The sequence below is a fragment of the Lepidochelys kempii genome, chromosome 17 (genome assembly GCF_965140285.1).
Source record: "Lepidochelys kempii isolate rLepKem1 chromosome 17, rLepKem1.hap1, whole genome shotgun sequence".
Classification (NCBI taxonomy): Eukaryota; Metazoa; Chordata; order Testudines; family Cheloniidae; genus Lepidochelys; species Lepidochelys kempii.
The window spans coordinates 22724760-22744246 of NC_136396.1; the positions used below are offsets into that span (position 1 = coordinate 22724760).

The window sequence follows — 19487 nt, forward strand, 5'->3', positions numbered from 1 at the left end:
TAGAGCCATAAACATTAAAGCGTAGTCCATGCTAGTCAACCCAGAGCAATTCACTAGCCAAGCTGTAGGGAACTCCTATTTTCAGGCTCGGTGTCTCTGACTTCCTTCCTTAGGCAGTTCCCAGGTGAAAGAGTCCATGTTTATTCCCCTACCTTATACCTCTCAGTCCTTTGCTCTCAAGCTGGAGGTCTCTGCTCAGCTTAATTCTCCTCCCTTTGGGGCATTGGTTGCTAGATGTCAGTGTCCTGGTGACTGGATTTTCCATTGTCTTCTCAGATTTTCCACTGATACCGGTTGGCCTTGGCCAATCTTTTTAATGACCTGTTCAGTCTGCTCAGACAGCTAGTTACACACCCACACACTTATGTCTCTTAGTCTGCCCTGAGAGCAAACTTGGAATCCATTTCCGCCCACCCGTACCCCGGGTAGCAGAACAAAGTATGAGGGAAACTGCGTCACACATAGGTGTCAAAAAAAAATTATTTTTTTATTTATTTTTTTAAAATTCCCAGTTTGTTGTAAGCTACATTAACAAACCTTTTCTAGTGCAGATCTGGTCTAAGACTGTCCTGAGATGGGAACCTACTTCAGCTCTCAGTAAAATTCCAGCTCAAATCATGAGAATCAAATGCATTTCTTAATGATTAAATCTTCTTGTTTATAAGTCTTTGGTGATCTTTTTCTCTGGATAACTTTCTATCTAGTTGGAGACCATTATGTCTTGTGTAAGAACACCTGAGCCCTGATTCAGTGACCTCCTGTGGGTTAAACAGTGTTGATAGCTGGCTGTTCCACTTTGCCTAAAACACCTGCTGCTGTGGAGTATAACCCAAAATTTGAGCTGATTATGAACTATTATAGGATCAAATTAGTTATTTTTTTATTTTAAACCCAACCATAAATTCCCATGTGGATTTTCTTTCAAGCTGCGTCATATGCAGAAATCCCATTTATTGCCACCCTGACTGAAGCCCAGCTCAACTGTCTCCTTGCTGGTGGCACATTGCCCTGCCTCCAAATTAATTTTTTGCAGTTCCTTACCCTTTTCTAAGTCAACTGATAATTGACAGCCTGCTACAAAATCTTCTTGAAGTAGAGCCTGGGGTATTTTGTTGATTTTTATCTTTTGAATCTTGCAACTGTGAGCCAGGTTAGCCATGGGGGAGTTATCATGGCAAGGTCTGAGTTAGTTTGCTGTGAATAGCTTCTTATGTATTTTCTGACATGTTGTTCTGTTCTAGTGCTATCTTGCCCTTGCCAAGGGTGGCTTATCAGATGATCATGTCCTGATTTTACCTGTTGGGCATTACCAGTCAGTGGTTGAACTTTCTTCAGAGGCAATGGAAGAAATAGACAAGTACAAATCTTCACTGAAGAAGTTTTTCAGAAGCAAAGGAAAAAGATATGTGTTGTTTGAAAGAAATTACAGGAGTCAGCACCTACAGTTGCAGGTAGGGTTATAACACACCCGTGGAAGAACACAACCAAAGCTGCTTTGAAAGGGAACAGCTCACATTTCAACCTAAGTGCAGGCCAACTCCCTTCTCTGTTTTTCCATCTTGGCATCCCAAATTGTAAATAATCGTGCGACCAGCCGCTGGGAAGCAGGACAAAGGTAAAACCCCTGTGACCACTTAAATGGCCATTTGAGTATGTTTAATTTTTCCTGTTACAGGAAGTGCTGAGAGCTGAGTTTACTGAAGGCCAGTGTCAATAGACTGGAACATTTATTATCTTCAACTGATAAAGACCAGAAGGCTTTCGTCCTGCTTTGGTTTTAACAGCTCTCATTGGCATGTGCAGTGGGTTACTGTTCAAGGTACTGAGCTAGGCAGGAAAGCTTACAAATGTGTGCTGTAACATACAAAGCGTTGGTCAGTGTCTGAAAACATTGATGCTCAGTGACCAGTTTCTGCTGCATGGATTATGGAAGGGTGCATTGGGTGGTTTTCTACCTGGTGGATCTGTGACCGTTTCAGAGTGGCCTTAATCTACCACAGAGAGTATTGGAGGACACTCGTGAAAACGTTTCAAGAACTTTTAGTTTTCAGTTATTCTTCCCGCTCCTACAAGACAGACCTGCCTCATATGTTTAAGTCTATAGAAACAAGTGATCATGTGTCTCACATGATGACAAGCAGTACTGAGAGATGTGCAAACCCCCGTGACGGATTTATTGCCTTATCTAAGTGAATAGTATGGTTTGTGTCTTTTTCTTGTGTCCATCATCTCCAGGTGATTCCTGTACCACTCAGCTGTTGTGCTACTGAAGACATTAAAGAGTCCTTTATTTTACAAGCACAAGAACAGGAGATTGAATTATTAGAAATCCCAGAGCACTCGGATATCAAGCAAGTATGAAAAAAGACTGTCACCTCTCATTTACTTATCCTTTCTGGTTTGGCATTTCATCCAGCAGTAGCCTCACATGACCAGATTAAGCAGTCAGGAGTTGTGATACACTGCAGGCCTGATTTACCTCTTGAGGTGAAAATATTGTGAGTTGCAGGTGGTCTGCATCTCTAACATTAAGCCCTGTATGAATAATTGCTGTAGGCTGACTATCTGGGGTAGCCTTTAATTAAACATTCCTAATATGACCTTTTATTTGAATAAAACCCCTGAGGTTCCCATAGGTCAGTGCAGTTTTCACTGCAGTTTTCTGCATGATTGAATTTATATAAAAAAACCAAACCCTTTACGTTTTGTAGAGTAGTCCTCTCTCTGTTATAGTGGCTGTAAATAAAGCTCAGAAGCCAGAAATGTCTGAGGTGAGGGGATATAAGAAATAAGTCTCCATCTGGCATGCTAGTCATGTGGAGATGGCTGGCCAAATTCACTGCTGACAAGAGCAGGTGCGGCTCCATTTGCTTCAGTGGAAAAGTGCCAGTTTATGCCAAGTGGTTGACTCTTGGAGCACTTGCCTGGCCAGAGTTTAGAAAGCACTTGCCCTTCTTGCTGGATCAGTGAGTAATAACCAACAGCAGTCTAGCTTGCTGTGTCCTTTGGGCCCATTACTCCTTGGAAAACACATTTGCAGCCAAAGTAGCAACAAGCCAAAAATTAGGTCCCAACTTTTTCTTTTAACTCTGACACACTGAGATTCATCTCAAGCAAAGCTGAGGCTTTCCTCAGGCTGGCTCAGAGAAAGCTTCTGTTAGGATATGGGAACAAAACTACTTAACTTTGTAAAGCCGCTAGATGCCATGAATAAAACCAGATCACTTTCGACAAGGAGTATTACGAGCTCTTCTGTATAGCTCTTCATGCTCCAGAGGAGTTGACTGGCTAGCTTCTGCTCAATAAATAACACAGATGTGTTTGTATTACTATGTAAGGCAATGCAAAGGTTTAATAATACCCTCTCTATGTCCAAAAGTATAAGGCCTTGATTTTCAGCATGCTGGGCTGTGGAAATTAATTATTATTTTAGTTTGGTTTCAGCATATAAACATAAAGATGCTTTATGCTGGTCTGTAGGAGCCTTGACAAATTAAAACTACACTCGTTTTCGGTGATCTCTCGAAGTCGAGGTTGATCTTTCACAGGTTTTATTTTTCATGGTTCCTTTGGTGACTGAGGAATCTGATCCTTGAGCACAGGCTCATTGGCAGACATTGCAGGTAGTGGTGTAAGACAGGATTGGGCTGCAATTGCTGCATGACAGTGGTAAACTGAGACAAAAGCAACATTAGCCAAACCAGCTGCCTTGCTGTGCACAAAACCAGACATCAGCATGAGGTGAATGTCTCCTAATTTGGGTCCTGCAGAACCCCAAACACAACATGTGCTTTAAAAATCTCAGCATCCTCCAAATGCTTTTCACCATGCACTAATGGTGAGCTTATCTGGGGGGGTTTCAGAGCAGAGGGAATGAATTTCTAAGTTGAGGCCTCCTGTCCTACTATCAGCATCCTCTCTGGTAAACCAAAGAGGCTGCACTTTGAGCACTTCCATTGATCTTATGTCAGTATCTCGCAAGGGGGAGGCATCACAAGCAGGCAAGCTCCAAGCCATGTCGGGCTTCATAAGTCAGAATAGGCGCTGAACCTCCACCCACAAGCTAATGGGCAGCGCAAGTGCAGATCAGAGTATTAGTGTTAGGAGCTACTGGCAAGATACTCTATTTGTTTTTCAGCAGCTTTAGTTTCCAAATGGACTTATGGCACTGTAGCCCCATGTTGCCCTAGTGTAATTTTAACGAGTGGGGTCCCTCGGGGATCAGTTCTGGGTCCAGTTCTGTTCAGGATCTTCATCAATGATTTAGATAATGGCATAGAGAGTACACTCATAAAGTTTGTGGACGATATCAAGCTGGGAGGGGTTGCAAGTGCTTTGGAGGATAGGATTATAAATCAAAATGATCTGGACAAACTGGAGAAATGGTCTGAAGTAAATAGGATGAAATTCAATAAGTACAAATGCAAAGTACTCCACTTAGGAAGGAACAATCAGTTGCACACATACAAAATGGGAAATGACTGCCTAGGAAGGAGTACTGTGGAAAGGGATCTGGGGGTCATAGTGGACCACAAGCTAAATATGAGTCAACAGCGAAACACTGTCGCAAAAACAAACATCCTTCTGGGATGTATTAGCAGGAGTGTTGTAAGCAAGACACAAAAAGTAATTCGTCTACTCTACTCCGTGCCGATTAGGCCTCAGCTGGAGTATTGTGTCCAGTTCTGGGCGCCACATTTCAGGAAAGATGTGGAGAAATTGGAGAAAGTCCAGAGAAGAGCAACAAAAATGATTAAAGGTCTAGAAAACATGACCCTATGATGGAAGATTGAAAAAAATTAGTTTGTTTAGTCTGGAGAAGAGAAGACCGAGAGGGGACGTGATAACAGTTTTCAAGTACATAAAAGGTTGTTACACGGAGGAGGGAGAAAAATTGTTGTTTCTAACCTCTAGGGATAGGACAAGAAGCAATGGGCTTAAATTGCAGCAAGGGAGGTTTAGGTTGGACATTAGGAAAAAGTTCCTGTCAGGGTGGTTAAGCACTGGAATAAATTGCTTAGGGAGGTTGTGGAATCTCCATCATTGGAGATTTTAAAGAAAAGGTTAGACAAACACCTGTCACCTGGGAATCGTCAAGAAAGGGATAGATAAGAAGACAGAAAATATCATATTGCCTCTATATAAATCCATGGTATGCCCACACTTTGAATACTTCATGCAGATGTGGTCGCCCCATCTCAAAAAAGATATATTGGAATTGGAAAAGGTTCAGAAAAAGGCAATAAAAATGATTAGGGATATGGAATGGCTTCCGTATGAGGAGAGATGATTAAGACTGGGACTTTTCAGCTGGGAAAAGAGGAGACTAAGGGAGGATATGATAGAGGTCTATAAAATCATGAGTGGTATAGAGAAGGTAAATAAGGAAGTGTTATTTACTCCTCATAATACAAGAACAAGGGGCCACCAAATGAAATCAATAGGTAGCAGGTTTAAAACAAACACAAGAAAGTATTTTTTCATGCAACGCACTGTCAACCTCTGGAACTCCTTGCCAGAGGGTGTTGTGAAGACCAATACTATAACAGGGTTCAAAAGGGAGCTAGATAGATTCATTGCCAGAAACTGGGATTGGGTGACAGGGCATGGATCACTTGATGATAACCTGTCTGTTCATTCCCTTTGGGCACCTGCCTTTGGCCACTGTTAGAGGACAGGATATTGGACTCGATGGACCTTTCGCCTGACCCTGACAGACCTTTGGCTGTTCTTATGGGCTAGATCAGGGATGGGCAAACTATGGCCCATGGGCTGGGTCCGGCCCATCAGGGCTTTAGATCTGGACCGTGGGATTGCCTCCCGTGGTGCTGCAGGCCCCACACCGCTCTCAGAAGCAGCCGGCACCATGTCCCTGGGGCCCTGTGGGGGTGGGGTGGGTGGGCAGAGGGCTTCTTGCTTTGCCCTTGCCTCCAGGCACCACCCCCTTGCAGCTCCCATTTGCTAGGAACAGGGAACGGTGGCCAGTGGGAGCTTCGGGGGAGGTACCTGGAGGGGTGGCAAGGGCAGCGTGCAGAGCCCTGTGTTCCCCCTCCCCTAGGGGCCACGCAGGGATGTGGTTCTGGCAGCTTCCCAGAGCGCCGTGGCATGGGGCCAGGGCAGGCAGGCAGGGAGCCTGTCCTGGCCCCAGTGCGAGCCGCTGCCACCCTAGAGCCGCTTTAGATAAGCAGCGTTGGGCCAGAGCCCGAACCCCTCCTGCACCCCGCCCCCCCAACTCCCTGCCCTAAGCCCCCTGCCTGCACCTCACACCCCAACTCCCTGCCCTGAGCCCCCTGCTGCACCCTGCACCCCCATGTACCCCAACCCCCTGCCCTGAACTCCCTCCCACAGTCTGCACCCCTGCCCTGAGCCCCCTCCTGCACTCTGCACCCCTCCTGGACCCCAACCCCCTTCCCTGAGCCCACTCATACACTCCGCACCCCTCCTCTGCCCCAGTCCCTTGCCCTGAGCCTGTTCCTGCACACCGCAACCCCTCCCACACCCCACACTCCCTCCCACACCCCAACCTCCTGCCCTGGCCCTGCATACAATTTCCCCACCCAGATGTGGCCCTTGGCCCAAAAAGTTTGCCCACCCCTGGCTAGATAATACTTCGTCCTGCCATGAGTGCAGGGGACTGGACTAGATGACCTCTTGAGGTCTCTTCCAGTCCTATGATTCTATGAATCTTGAAATGATGAAGGCCTGCATGACAGAAGCCACCCAACTTGGGACTTGACATACACGTATAGTACGCTAGCTGCCTGTCTCGCTGTGTGTGTGCAGAAAGTGGGGGTGTGCATGCAAAGTATTCATGTGAATGTACTGCAAAACAGGCCCAATGAGTTGGTAACACATTTCAGATGTACACTGTTTTCCCTTCAGTGTTCTATAAATTCATCATCTTCATCCTCATCATCAAATGCACATAGTGTACTAAGAACCATTGCTCCAGCCAGAGTGACAATGGATGATGGCATCGTACCAGACATCACAGAGTGACGTTCCCAGATCTGGCTCAGTCCTGCAAATCTTTGAATCTCTAGGCAGACCCTCAGGCAATGCCAGGTTGGGTCAAGTGTGGCACCCTTTGCACATCAGTCTGCGAGCACAGTGAGCTGGGTGTTTTTGTCCTTCCTAGTGACATGGCTGAAGAGCACGCACTGCCCCTTTTGAATGTAGTGAGCAATTGGAGGAAGGCCAAATCACTGCAAGATTATGCCATTTCACACAAACAGTTTTATGCTCAGGATTTGGCGATGATGGTGCATGTGGAATGCCTCTAGTTGCTCCAAGTCTGCTTGTAGGAAGGTCCAGGTTTCTGACCCATATAGCAGTGTAGACAGTACACAGATCTGATAGATCCTGAACTTTGTCTTCGCACAGAGACGTTTTTGCGTCCATAGGAGAGACATGGACTTCATGCAGGAGACAACGAGACCTATTCTTCAGAAGATGACCAGTTTGCTGCAACCATTTGAATTCATCAGTGCTCTCCAGAGTGCTCATCCCTACCTGCACCAGGGTTCTGGTGACCCAACTTCAAGGTTCTGGACCTTGGTCTTCTTCCAGGAGACATTCAATCCCATTGTTTGGGTGCATTGTGGAAACTTTGAAGGGCAGGGCTAAAAATCTTTGGCTTCTCCACAGTGTCATAGGCATACTTTTTATCAGTGAACACCTCTTGACCAACCTTGATTCTGACATGTGGAGCCACAAAGTCCTTGTTCCCAGTTGATAGCTTGACGGGGTAGTGCAGTGGTGAGAATACAAACCTTGCTGCACACCTAAGGTTGTACAGAAACGTTGAAAGCTATGAATGTAGGCCCAAATTGGCCTAAGCAAACTCCATTTTGTCCTGTGATACTACCTTAGCTGCTGCTATCAGATGTGTGGTTTTCTAAGGGAAAAGAACACATGCTACTACTATGGTATATATATTCCCTCAATCTGGACGCACACAAACTAGACTTGTGTTATACATCAACAGACAGATGTTTAAAGTTAAACCAAATATCACAGATTTTCAAGCAAAAACTTCAGTTAAGTCTCTTTTCGCATGTGCTGATGGCTGGCAGAGATTGTTGCTCCCAGTGTGTTTTGTAGGACTTCTAATTTCCAGCCTAGTCACTAATTCCCCATGCTGTGGCACGAGGTGACAAAAGCGAAGATAAAAGCAGCTATGCTTCTGCCCTTGAACATTTTTTCTACAATAACAAGTTGAGTTAACCCAGAACTTAATTTGCTGGCTTTTGTTGATCGATTTCACAACGTTAGCCATACAGAAACATAACGTCTGTATCAGTGTTATCTTGAGTGCACAGTGTATCCCAGCAGCAGAAGACACTTGACCCCACACTGGCAAAGTTATGCTGGTCCCCCCCCTCCCGTCCTCCCCCCGCTGGCTGGCAGTTGCAACAAAATCACTTATGTTACAAGCTGTTTCTAAGTTTTCAGTTCTTTCATGGGGATTTTATATCTGAACATTTTACACTGTATGTATTTAGAAATCAGCTGCTCTGCTCACTTTCTGCAAATGACATTATTGTGCTTTTCAGACTTGGCTCAGGGAATCCAGGTTTTCCCACTGTGTGAAATGCTGGTTAATGTTTCAGCATCACCTTTATTCCCCCTCTTCTAGATTGCACAGCCGGGGACACCTTATTTTTACGTTGAACTGGATACAGGAGAGAAGCTCTTTCACCGTATTAAGAAAAAATTTCCCTTGCAGTTTGGAAGGTTTGTTTTTCCTCCTATTTAATTTTATCATGTTTAGTAGAATAAAATATACACTATACAATATAAAAGATGCTGCCCTACAGCAGTTCAGAGGGGAGCTGAGGGTACTTAGGCTAATGACCTAGAAAGGTGGGGAATTACTACCATCGTAAAACGAAATAACCCTAAACTTCTTAAGAACTTATTTCATCTGTAGAGCTCAGTCACTTACAAAAGAGGAATAAGTATTTAAAGATGGGGAAAGTGAGAGACAGAGATATGAAGTCATTTGTGTAAGGCCATGCAGTAGCATGGTGGCAGAACAAAGAATAGAATGTGCTTTAACCAGATGGCCCACCATCCTTTCTCTCCTCTATTTGAGGAATGAGGAATGGAGTCTGGAGTTTCATACTTGTTTGTAAAAATTCCATGTGTCTCCAGTTAGTTATGTGCTCCTAGCTCCAGAGCTACTGTGTCCAAACTCCTACCCACCTTCAGATCATAAAATCATAGTACTTCAAATGAAGAGGTTAATGTAGTGATGCAAAATCATGTATGTATGACATCCCTTATAAAGGCATTCTCTGTGGTTTACATTTCGTTTTCCATAGTAAAATGCCTTTTTAAAACATGAAAGATGGGTGGTTCATCTGAGTAGCAGCTTACTGAAGTTTTTGGCTAGGAATTCTGTCTGTTTATAAGTAGGCGTGGTAAAATTTGATTTTTATTTTTTTTTAGTAATGACAGACATCAATGTTTATTTTTAAATGTTTGTAATTTTTTATCTATTTAAATTTTTAGTTTCAGGAAATTATAGGGTGAGGGTTCAGACAGTTGTTTAATGCCAGTAGATATAAATTCAAAAAGTACTTTAAAACTATTAAAATACAAATTGTCAACATCACATGTCAAAATATACAAAGTAAATATCCTGAAATAAAACTCAAGCAGCATTTTTCTTTCTTTTCTTATCTGTAATTTTTGATAATAACTGATGGAAATGTTTTTTCATAGCTTTGTGTGTAATTCGTGAAATTGACATTTACCAACAAAAATCAAATCCAAGGTTATTTATGAGTGTGACTTAGTAGATCTACTCCCTTTGAACTCAACGGGAGTTTTCCTGCTGTATTCAGCATGAACAGAGCTTGTGCTTTGATATAACAAAGCCTCTGTGACCTAATTATTTCAAGTAATCTATTTGCAATTTAAAATATTCCAGGCATTGACTCGGGGGATGCTGTGTTTTGATTTTCTGGCAGGGAAGTGTTGGCAAGCGAAGCCATTCTGAATGTTCCAGGGCGAGCGGACTGGCAACAGTGTACGGCCAGCCGGGATGAGGCAGAGGCCGCTGCCAAGGCCTTCAGGGAAGACTTCCAGCCTTTTGATTTTTCTGAGCTGTAGTAATGCTGTGGACCCTGCAGACTCACGGACCCTTCTCCCTGCTTCGTCAGCGCAGCTGCCCTTGCCCTGGGCTGGGCACGCAGCTGAACTCAATCCATGCTGGGGCAAGGGGCAAGGGGCCAGGCAGGGCGCATGCACCTTTATCCCTGCAATAAAACTTTCTACTTTTCTGTGTCACTGATTTAGTGCTTTGCAAGGGAGAGCCTGGTCTTAGGGAGGTGGGGGGCAAGGACTGGTCTGAATGGGGGCAACTCTGCCTGGAAGCAGTAAGCATGGTGGGAGCGGGGCTGTTGGTTCCAACACACACTACACCCCTGCGGGACAACCCCACTCCACTGCTAATACACCCCGACCCCTGATAGCAGCCCCCAGTAATACTCCCAAGGACTCCAGTAACCCTGACCACCAGTGCAAACAGCTCCAGAAACCCCAATAACCCCCCAGACCCTGACTGCTAACAGCCTGGTAAACTCCCCTGCACCCCGATGCTGTTGTCTTGATACCCCCGTACTGCTGCTAACAGCTCCCCATTGACCTAATTCTGGCCCCACACATACCTCCTTGGTAAGTTCCCATTGTGCACCCCCCCCCCGCCCCACAGCATTCCCTATCTCTGTGATTGCAGTGACCCCTGACTACTCTGACCACCTCTGAACCCCTAATAACTGCCCCCAGACCAAAGAGGCCCCTGATAAATCCTAGTGATCTCCAGCATCATGACCCGCTTTTAAACCCATTCCATTCCTTCCCCCAGCCCTCCAGGGAGGGCCATTATCTTTGAAAACTCATGGCGATTGGGGGAAGTCCCGGATGACTGGAAAAAGGCTAATGTAGTGCCAATCTTTAAAAAAGGAAAGAAGGAGGATCCTGGGAACTACAGGCCAGTCAGCCTCACCTCAGTCCCTGGAAAAATCATGGAGCAGGTCCTCAAAGAATCAATTCTGAAGCACTTAGAGGAGAGGAAAGTGATCAGGAACAGTCAGCCAAGGGCAAGTCATGCCTGACTAATCTAATGGCCTTCTATGGTGAGAAAACTGGTTCGGTGGATGAAGGGAAAGCAGTGGACGTGTTGTTCCTTGAGTTTAGCAAAGCTTTTGACAATCTCCTACAGTATTCTTGCCAGCAAGTTAAAGAAGTATGGGCTGGATGAATGGACTATAAGGTGGATAGAAAGCTGGCTAGATTGTCAGGCTCAACGGGTAGTGATCAATGGCTCCATGTCTAGTTGGCAGCCGCTATCAAGTGGAGTGCCCCAAGGGTTGGTCCTGGGGCTGGTTTTGTTCAATATCTTCATAAATGATCTGGAGGATGCTGTGGATTGCACCCTCAGCAAGTTTGCAGAAGATACTAAACTGGGAGGAGAGGTAGATACCCTGGAGGGTAGGGCTAGGATCCAGAGGGCCCTAGACAAATTAGAGGATTGGGCCAAAAGAAATCTGATGAGGCTCAACAAGGACAAGTGCAGAGTCCTGCATTTAGGACGGAAGAATCCCATGCACTGCTACAGACTAGGGACCGAGTGGCTCGGCAGCAGTTCTGCAGAAAAGGACCTAGGGGTGACAGTGGACGAGAAGCTGGATATGAGTCAACAGTGTGCCCTTGTTGCCAAGAAGGCCAATGGCATTTTGGGATGTATATGTAGGGGCATTGCCAGCAGATCGAGGGACATGATTGCTCCCCTCTGTTCAACATTGGTGAGGCCTCATCTGGAGTACTGTGTCCAGTTTTGGGCCCCACGCTACAAGAAGGATGTGGAAAAATTGGAAAGCGTCCAGCGGAGGGTAATAAAAATTATTAGGGGACTGGAATACATGATTTATGAGGAGAGGCTGAGGGAACTGGGATTGTTTAGTCTGCAGAAGAGAAGAATGAGTGGAGATTTGATGGCTGCTTTCAACTACCTGAAAGGGGGTTCGAAAGAGGATGGATCTAGACTGTTCTCAGTGGTAGCAGATGACAGAACAAGGAGTAATGGTCTCAAGTTGCAGTGGGGGAGGTTTAGGTTGGATATTAGGAAAAACTTTTTCACTTGGAGGGTGATGAAGCACTGGAATGGGTTACTTAGGGAGGTGGTGGAATCTCCTTCTTATGAGGTTTTTAAGGTCAGGCTTGAAAAGCCATTGCTGGGATGATTTAGTTGGGGATCGGTCCTGCTTTGAGCAGGGGGTTGGACTAATGACCTCCTGAGGTCCCTTCCAACCCTGATATTCTATGATAATTGTTTGTTTACATTAATACGAGCCATGTTAGATCCCTGGATAAGAGGTGCTACTGTTGCTGCTGAAATTGCTTTTGCAAAATTCCTGGTAGAACTATGGTGTGCCAATAGTTGCTCCACAGTTAAGGTGACAGCGAAGGTTCTGTTTGTGCATTTTGCAGCCCTTCTAAAGTTCACCAAAAAGTCAGATCAGCTTGAAAGCTGAGACAAAAGTAGATTATGGGAAAATTTTGAAATCAAACTGCTTCTAAAAGTCTTCTTGCACATTCTTGCTCACGGGTAAGGAAAAGTCCAATGGGGAGGGTAACAGTGAACCTTATCTATAGCTGAGCTCCCTGGCTGCGGTGTAATGCAGGGCACAAGAAGGTCTCTAATTTGAAACTTGGAAAGTCGTTAGCCCTTCCTGGAAGGATAGAGTACTTTTCATCTGCTATGGTAACTTTGGGTCTATTTCCGATCCTCCGTCTGTTCACGCCTCCAGGCAGAGTTCCTCTGGGTGGCGTCTACTGACTCCGTTGACGCCTTTGAGGAGCAGTGGGGTTCTCTGCTCGGTGTCCCCATCCGGTTCCCTTCGTTTGACCCTTTGACCACACTCCTGACCCTGTTATTCATTAGTTGTCCCCCGTAATTGTTTGGTTTTACAGGTCCTGTGGTTTTTACAGGTTTGTGTAAATTACTAAAAATGAGACATTCATTACTAATCCGCTATAGCCATAGATGTCTCATGCACTCTTCATCGAAAAGCCATTCGGATTCTCTCCCGATCCTTTGGTAGAGATCGGTTCATGAAAATTACTAAAATTGAGATAGTTATTACTGATCACTGCTAGTCATTAACTCCATAAGGAATTATCCTCCAAAATCCTTTCAGATTTGCATCTGGTGATTTGTTAGAGATCGACTCTCGAAAATTCCGAAAAATGAGGAATTCTTAACGGCTTAGTGGTAGTCATTCATTCTTCACATAATGTTCCTCCTTAGTACATTCCAATTCGCTCCTGTTGACTTGGAAGAAATCAGTTCCTGAAATATACTAAAAATGAGAAATTCATCTTTGATGTGTGCGACAGATAAATTTGAGAAGGCATCTTCCTGAAAGCCCCGAGGATGCACTTCTCGTCATATGGTACAGAGCAGTTCGTGAAAATTACTCAAGATGAGAAAGTCATTCGTAATCAGGTATCCTGATCTATTTCTCATGGAACCATCCACCAAAAACCAAGTCTATTATCTCTTAGGCATTTTGTAGAGATTTATCGTGAAAATTGCTAAAAATGAGAAAGTTATAACTGATCAATGCTATAAGTCAATTACAAATGGAATCATCCTCCAAAAGCCTTTCAGATTCGCTCCTTGTGATTTGGTAGCTATCGGTTCATGATTTGGTGGAAATTACTAAAAATGAGACAGTTATTACTGATGTTAGTAATTAATACACATGGAATCATCCTCCGAAATCCTTTGATAATTAGCTCCTGGTGATTTTGAATAAAAATCGGTTTGTGAAAATTCCTAGGAATGAGAAAATTCATTCCTCATCCGTCTTCTGATACATTTCCCATGGGACTCATCTACCAGAAAAGCAATTGCATTCTCTCTTGGTGCGTTGGAACAGATCGGTTCGTGCAAATTACTCAAAGTAAGAAAATCATTAATTTACAAGTACCTAGTGGTAAAGACTCCAGCAATCCAGATTCTCTCCTGGTGAGTTTGTAGAGCTTGGTTCATGAAAATTACTAAAAAATCAAACACTTATTACTGATCACTGCTAGTAATTAGTACCTCATGGAATCATCCTCCAAAGACCTTTTAGATACTCTCCTGGTCATTTGGTAGAGATGGGTAGTGTACATTGCTAAAAATGAGACATTCATTACTAATCAGATGTAGCCGTTGAGGTCTCATGCACTCGTCCTTGAAAAGCCATTCGGATTCTCGCCTGATCATTTGGTAGAGATCTGTTCAAGAAAATTACTCATAATGAGACATACATTATTGACAAATACTAGTGATAAATTTCTCCTTGAATGATTCGCCAAAATGCTTTTTGATTCTCTGCTGGTGATTTGGAAGAAATCGGTCCTTGAAATATACTAAAAATGAGAAATTCGTCTTTAAGCTGTGCGACAGATAAATTTGAGAGGGAATCTTCCTGAAAGCCCGGGGATTCACTTCTCACGCTACGTTACAGATCAGTTCGTGAAAATTAATATCAGAAAGTTATTCCTCCTCAGGTCTCCTGATATATTTCTCATGCAATCATGCACCAAAACCAATTTTATTATCTCTTCAGGATTTGGTAAAGCTCGCTTCGTGAAAATTACTAAAAATGAGGAAATCATTCTTTACAAGTACTAGTGATAAAGACTCCAGCAATCATCTTCCAGCTGTCAAAGTCAGATTCAACACTCAACTGAATTTGTCAGACCATTCTGTTCATTAGCAAAACGCTTTGCCAATGCACCCAGATATATGTGAGCCTCCTGCAAAAGCTCAAGCTAACTTATTTATATAGAGAAGCCAAAGCCAATTTAACATAGGAGAGAAAAGGAAGCGGAAACTGACAAATATACATACATATCTTATTTGCATACTAACGTTTACCAATCTCCTAGCTCAGTAGGAGCTCTAAGTTAATTAGTTTGAGGACCCATTGTCTCACACTCCTTAATGTTTCTCTTCCTGACAACTATATTTCAACAAACCCTTCAAGCAGCATTTCTTTCATGAATTATAATTTCCATATAATTTATTCTACTTTCACACAACACTCTTTTCCAGTCTCTGATGATGATTTGGAAGTAATGGGTTCATGAAAATTTCAAAACATGAGAAATTCATCATCGATGTGTGCGACCGATAACTTTCTCAAGAAATCGTCTGGAGAGCCTGTAGGATTCACTTCCGGTCAAAGGTGCAGCTCCGTTCATGAAATTTACTGAAGAATGAGAAAGTAATGCCTTCTCAGGGCTTCTAATAAATTTCTCATAGAGTCATCCAAGAAAGCCATAAGGATTCTCGCCTGAGGATTTGGTGAATATTGGTCAGTGAAACTTACTACAAAGGAGCCAGTTATTACTGAAAAGTGCAAGTAATTAGTACCTCATGGAATCATCCTCCAAAGATCTTTTCCTTTAGCAGTGGGCGGGCTTCGCAGCCCACTTCCTGGGTCCCAATATGGCGATGGTAACTGGCTTGCAGTGTACAGCTGCCTTAGCTGAGCTCTCAGCTGCACTCCTGATAATTCAGCATCAGGAAGGGCACAGGTCAGAGTTGGAGCTGCAGTTGGGACATCAGTGCAACTCAAGGTTCAGCTATGTACACCGTGCTACCAGTCTTGAGACCATCTGCAGAAGTTCGGCAGAGGCTGTTACCCGGGGTTCTTTCAACGCAAAGCTCTTGGTATCTTTTACTTGGTACGAGGTGGTGTCAGGAAATAAACCAGGGGAGACACGGCCGTCTGACCAATAGATGGCTGGCACAAACAGGAGAACACAAGAGTGCTTTCACTTAAAGCTAAACTTTACTTAGTCTTAAGCACTTACACACGTCCACAACAGTTTAGTAAAACACCCCCAACCCTCGATAAATTACCAAAGCTGAATGTGGCTCTCGAGTGGCACAGCAGCAGCCCGTCTGCCAGTGCAGACCAAAGGATGTATCCAGAGGGGGAGACGAGTCCAACTACCTCAAACTTTCCCCCTTTATTTATACATAGTAATACAATGACATGTCCCTCAAAGAAAACTTATTAAGCCAGCAATTTCAACTGTCAAGCAAGAGGTTTCCTTCTGATTATTGATTAACCAGGTGTGTTTTTTCCCCAGAGTTTACAGCCTTGAGACCCTGTTAGAAGCATTCCTAAGATCACATCCTGCTCTTCTGAAATGTATGTATCAGCAACTTCAACAAAATTCTTATCAGGAAGGAAGCGGGGCCAAACTGCCCTTTCTGTGGCATCCAAAACACCCTCCCCTCCTTCCTTGGTTAAGCTAAGGCCTGCTGCATGGTCACTTTATGGCCTGCTGACTTGGCTGCTTTTAGCAATACGCAACAGTGGTTTCAGGCACTTTGCTGGTTTGCCAAAATCTCCTCGCAGACAACGGTGCAAGTGTCAGCTATTGTCAAAGTGCCTTGGGTACTGCTGTGGGAAAGCGCACCTCTTGGGGTGGGTTGGGGTAATTACTTCGCCGCGGTCACATATTTATGACCACTCCTTGTCTTGTGGTAGTGTGGCCTACTGGTAAAAGTCAATATGGCCTCTCACTCTCTCAAGGTTGTGTGGTCTGATGGCCAGAATTAGGAGACAGCCCCTTCCCCCAGGGCTGTGGGACCTAATGACCCGAGTCAGTATGGCTGCCCGGTTTGGCTGGGGTGTATAGCCTAGAAGTCAGTGTGGCCGCCTGCCTCAGCAAGGTGGTATGGCCTAGCGACAAGCATCCATAGTGCTGTACTCTCAGGGCTGCATGACCCAATGGCCATAGTCAGTCTAACGGTCCGCTCCTGAGTCTGTAGGGCCACCTTCTGTCAGGGCTGTGTGGTCCAATGGCCAGAGTCAGTATTACTGCCCCTTCCATAGGCTGCATGGCCCAATGGCCAGAGTTAATGTAACTGCCCCTTCCGTAGGGCTGCCTGGCCTAGTGGCCTGCCATGGGAGTGGGCTGCCACCCTGGGGTGGATAGCAGCCGAGTAAGGGGACCCAGGCTCCACTGGATCCCACCTCACAGTCCCATCAGTGGCAAGTATTCCTACCACAGGGTCAGCCGGGAATCTGCCTGAAACACACTGAGCCACTCAGCACAATAACTAGTCCCCCTGAGCTACTTCCGACTCTGTTTCTGATGCAGTGGTTCCAGCATCTCCTGGCTCCTCAGTCAGTGCGGCTCCCAACAGCTCCGTCACTCCTTGGGCATCCTCCGGAATCTCAGCATCCCCAGCTTCTGCCGTGTGGGACTTCCTTATTGAACTTATTGAACCTCATCAGATTTCTTTTGGCCCAATCCTCCAATTTGTCTAGGTCCCTCTGTATCCTATCCCTGCCCTCCAGCGTATCTACCACTCCTCCCAGTTTAGTATCATCTGCAAATTTGCTGAGAGTGCAATCCACACCATCCTCCAGATCATTTATGAAGATATTGAACAAAACCGGCCCCAGGACCAACCCCTGGGGCACTCCACTTGACACCGGCTGCCAACTAGACATGGATCCATTGATCACTACCCGTTGAGCCCGACAATCTAGCCAACTTTCTACCCACCTTATAGTGCATTCATCCAGCCCATACTTCCTTAACTTGCTGACAAGAATACTGTGGGAGACTGTGTCAAAAGCTTTGCTAAAGTCAAGATACAATACATCCACTGCTTTCCCTTCATCCACAGAACCAGTAATCTCATCATAGAAGGCGATTAGATTAGTCAGGCATGACCTTCCCTTGGTGAATCCATGCTGACTGTTCCTGATCACTTTCCTCTCATGTAAGTGCTTCAGGATTGATTCTTTGAGGACCTGCTCCATGATTTTTCCGGGGACTGAAGTGAGGCTTACTGGCCTGTAGTTCCCAGGATCCTCCTTCTTCCCTTTTTTAAAGATTGGCACTACATTAGCCTTTTTCCAGTCATCCAGGACTTCCCCCGTTCGCCACGAGTTTTCAAAGATAATGGCCAATGGCTCTGCAATCACAGCCGCCAGTTCCTTTAGCACTCTCGGATGCAACTCATCCGGCCCCATGGACTTGTGCACGTCCAGTTTTTCTAAATAGTCCCTAACCACCTCTTTCTCCACAGAGGGCTGGCCATCTATTCCCCATGTTGTGATGCCCAGCACAGCAGTCTGGGAGCTGACCACCTGGCCAGAGCCTGCATCCCCAACCCCCTCTACCCCCCGCCAACTCCCTGTCCCAGCCCCCTCCCACACCTAAACTCCCTCCCAGAGCCAGCACCCCAAGCCTCCTCCTGCACCCCAACGCCCTGCCCCAGGCCCTGAGCCCCCTCCCACACCCTCTTGGATTCCGCATTCTGAACCCCTTGTCCCCACAACCCAATCCCCTGCCCCAGCCTGGTGAAAATGAGTGAGGGTGGGGGAGCGTGAGCAAAGGAGGGAGGAGGGCTGGAGTGAACTGGGGGGGTGCCTTGGAAAAGAGGGGGCTGGGGAAGGGCTGGGGGGGCAAGGGTGTTTGGATTTGTGCAATTAGACGGTTGGATACCCCATCCCTACTAGTCTGCCAGTGTCACTTGAGATGGATTCATTAGCACAGAAACTGCATGTTCTGATGGTGAATCAGAAGCAGACATGAAAGGAATTAATTTTAGCATTAGGAGGGGCTCCATCACCTGCAGCATCCAGCCTGGTGGAGTGGGCCAAAGAGCTGGAAAAAGCTCAAACGTGCATTGTATCCAGCATATGAAAGTGCACCATACAAACGGTTACAGTCTTTCTTGAAGTTGTCACCCATACCCTCCATGAAGGATGATTATGAGTCCTGGAGGAATTTTGCGGTGCCTCTTGTCCAAGAGTGGGACTACTCTGATGCTAAGAACCAGAAACCTGCTCGAGAATCTGAGGGGACTGCCGTATGAATGGTCTGAACCCTGGAAGACTCCCAACCAGCTGCTATTTAGCTGCTCTTGAGAGTGTCTACAGTGCTACTGATCGAGGTGAAAACGTGTATTATCGTTTCTGCCATACCTATCAGGAGCCCCATGAATGGTTGTCAGATTTCATCAGGAGACTTGAGGATTTGCTATAGCAGGTAGTGAGGAATGAAGAAATCCCCACCAAGTGCATTGATTCTGCTAGGTTGAACCAGATCCTTTGGGGGCACCCGAGAAGATGGGTTGATGTAGTAGCAACTACAGCTGAGGGAGTGGGCCTAAAGCCCTCCCCATATCATGATCTCATTCAAGAGATACATGACAAGGAGGAGCAGTTTTTGCAGTAGACCCAGTGGTGCAGCCAAAGAAGGCAGGGAGTTACACTGTCACAGTGCTCAGAGAGATGGAAAAGGCCCCGTCAGTGGCATCGGCGCTGAGAGATTTGGCCCAAGTGGCCATGATGAAGGCTTAGGGACAGACTGCCTTCTGCAAGAGGGCAGAGTAGCAGGAGGGGTGATAGCTTGTGAGAAGGTTTCTGGTACAACTGTAGGAGAGA

At 45.5% G+C, this 19487-nt stretch overlaps 1 protein-coding gene and 1 non-coding gene across 8 annotated transcripts in view; both read left to right on the plus strand.

Moving 5' to 3' along the window:
- Positions 1-10296, plus strand: part of CWF19L1 (CWF19 like cell cycle control factor 1) — a 55359-nt gene extending 45063 nt beyond the window's left edge. For 5 of the 7 annotated variants that reach the window (XM_073315848.2, XM_073315849.2, XM_073315850.1 and 2 more), the window contains 4 exons: positions 1242-1451; positions 2236-2355; positions 8639-8736; positions 9978-10296. In XM_073315848.2, the coding sequence (XP_073171949.1) occupies positions 1242-1451; positions 2236-2355; positions 8639-8736; positions 9978-10119 (570 nt within the window). In that variant the 3' untranslated portion in view covers positions 10120-10296. The other 2 variants (XM_073315851.2, XM_073315855.2) reach the window with 2 other exon arrangements.
- Positions 1938-2074, plus strand: LOC140899922 (small nucleolar RNA SNORA12). The gene has a single exon (XR_012155509.1). It is a non-coding gene; the product is annotated as a small nucleolar RNA SNORA12 (small nucleolar RNA).
- Positions 10297-19487: the final 9191 nt, after the last annotated feature.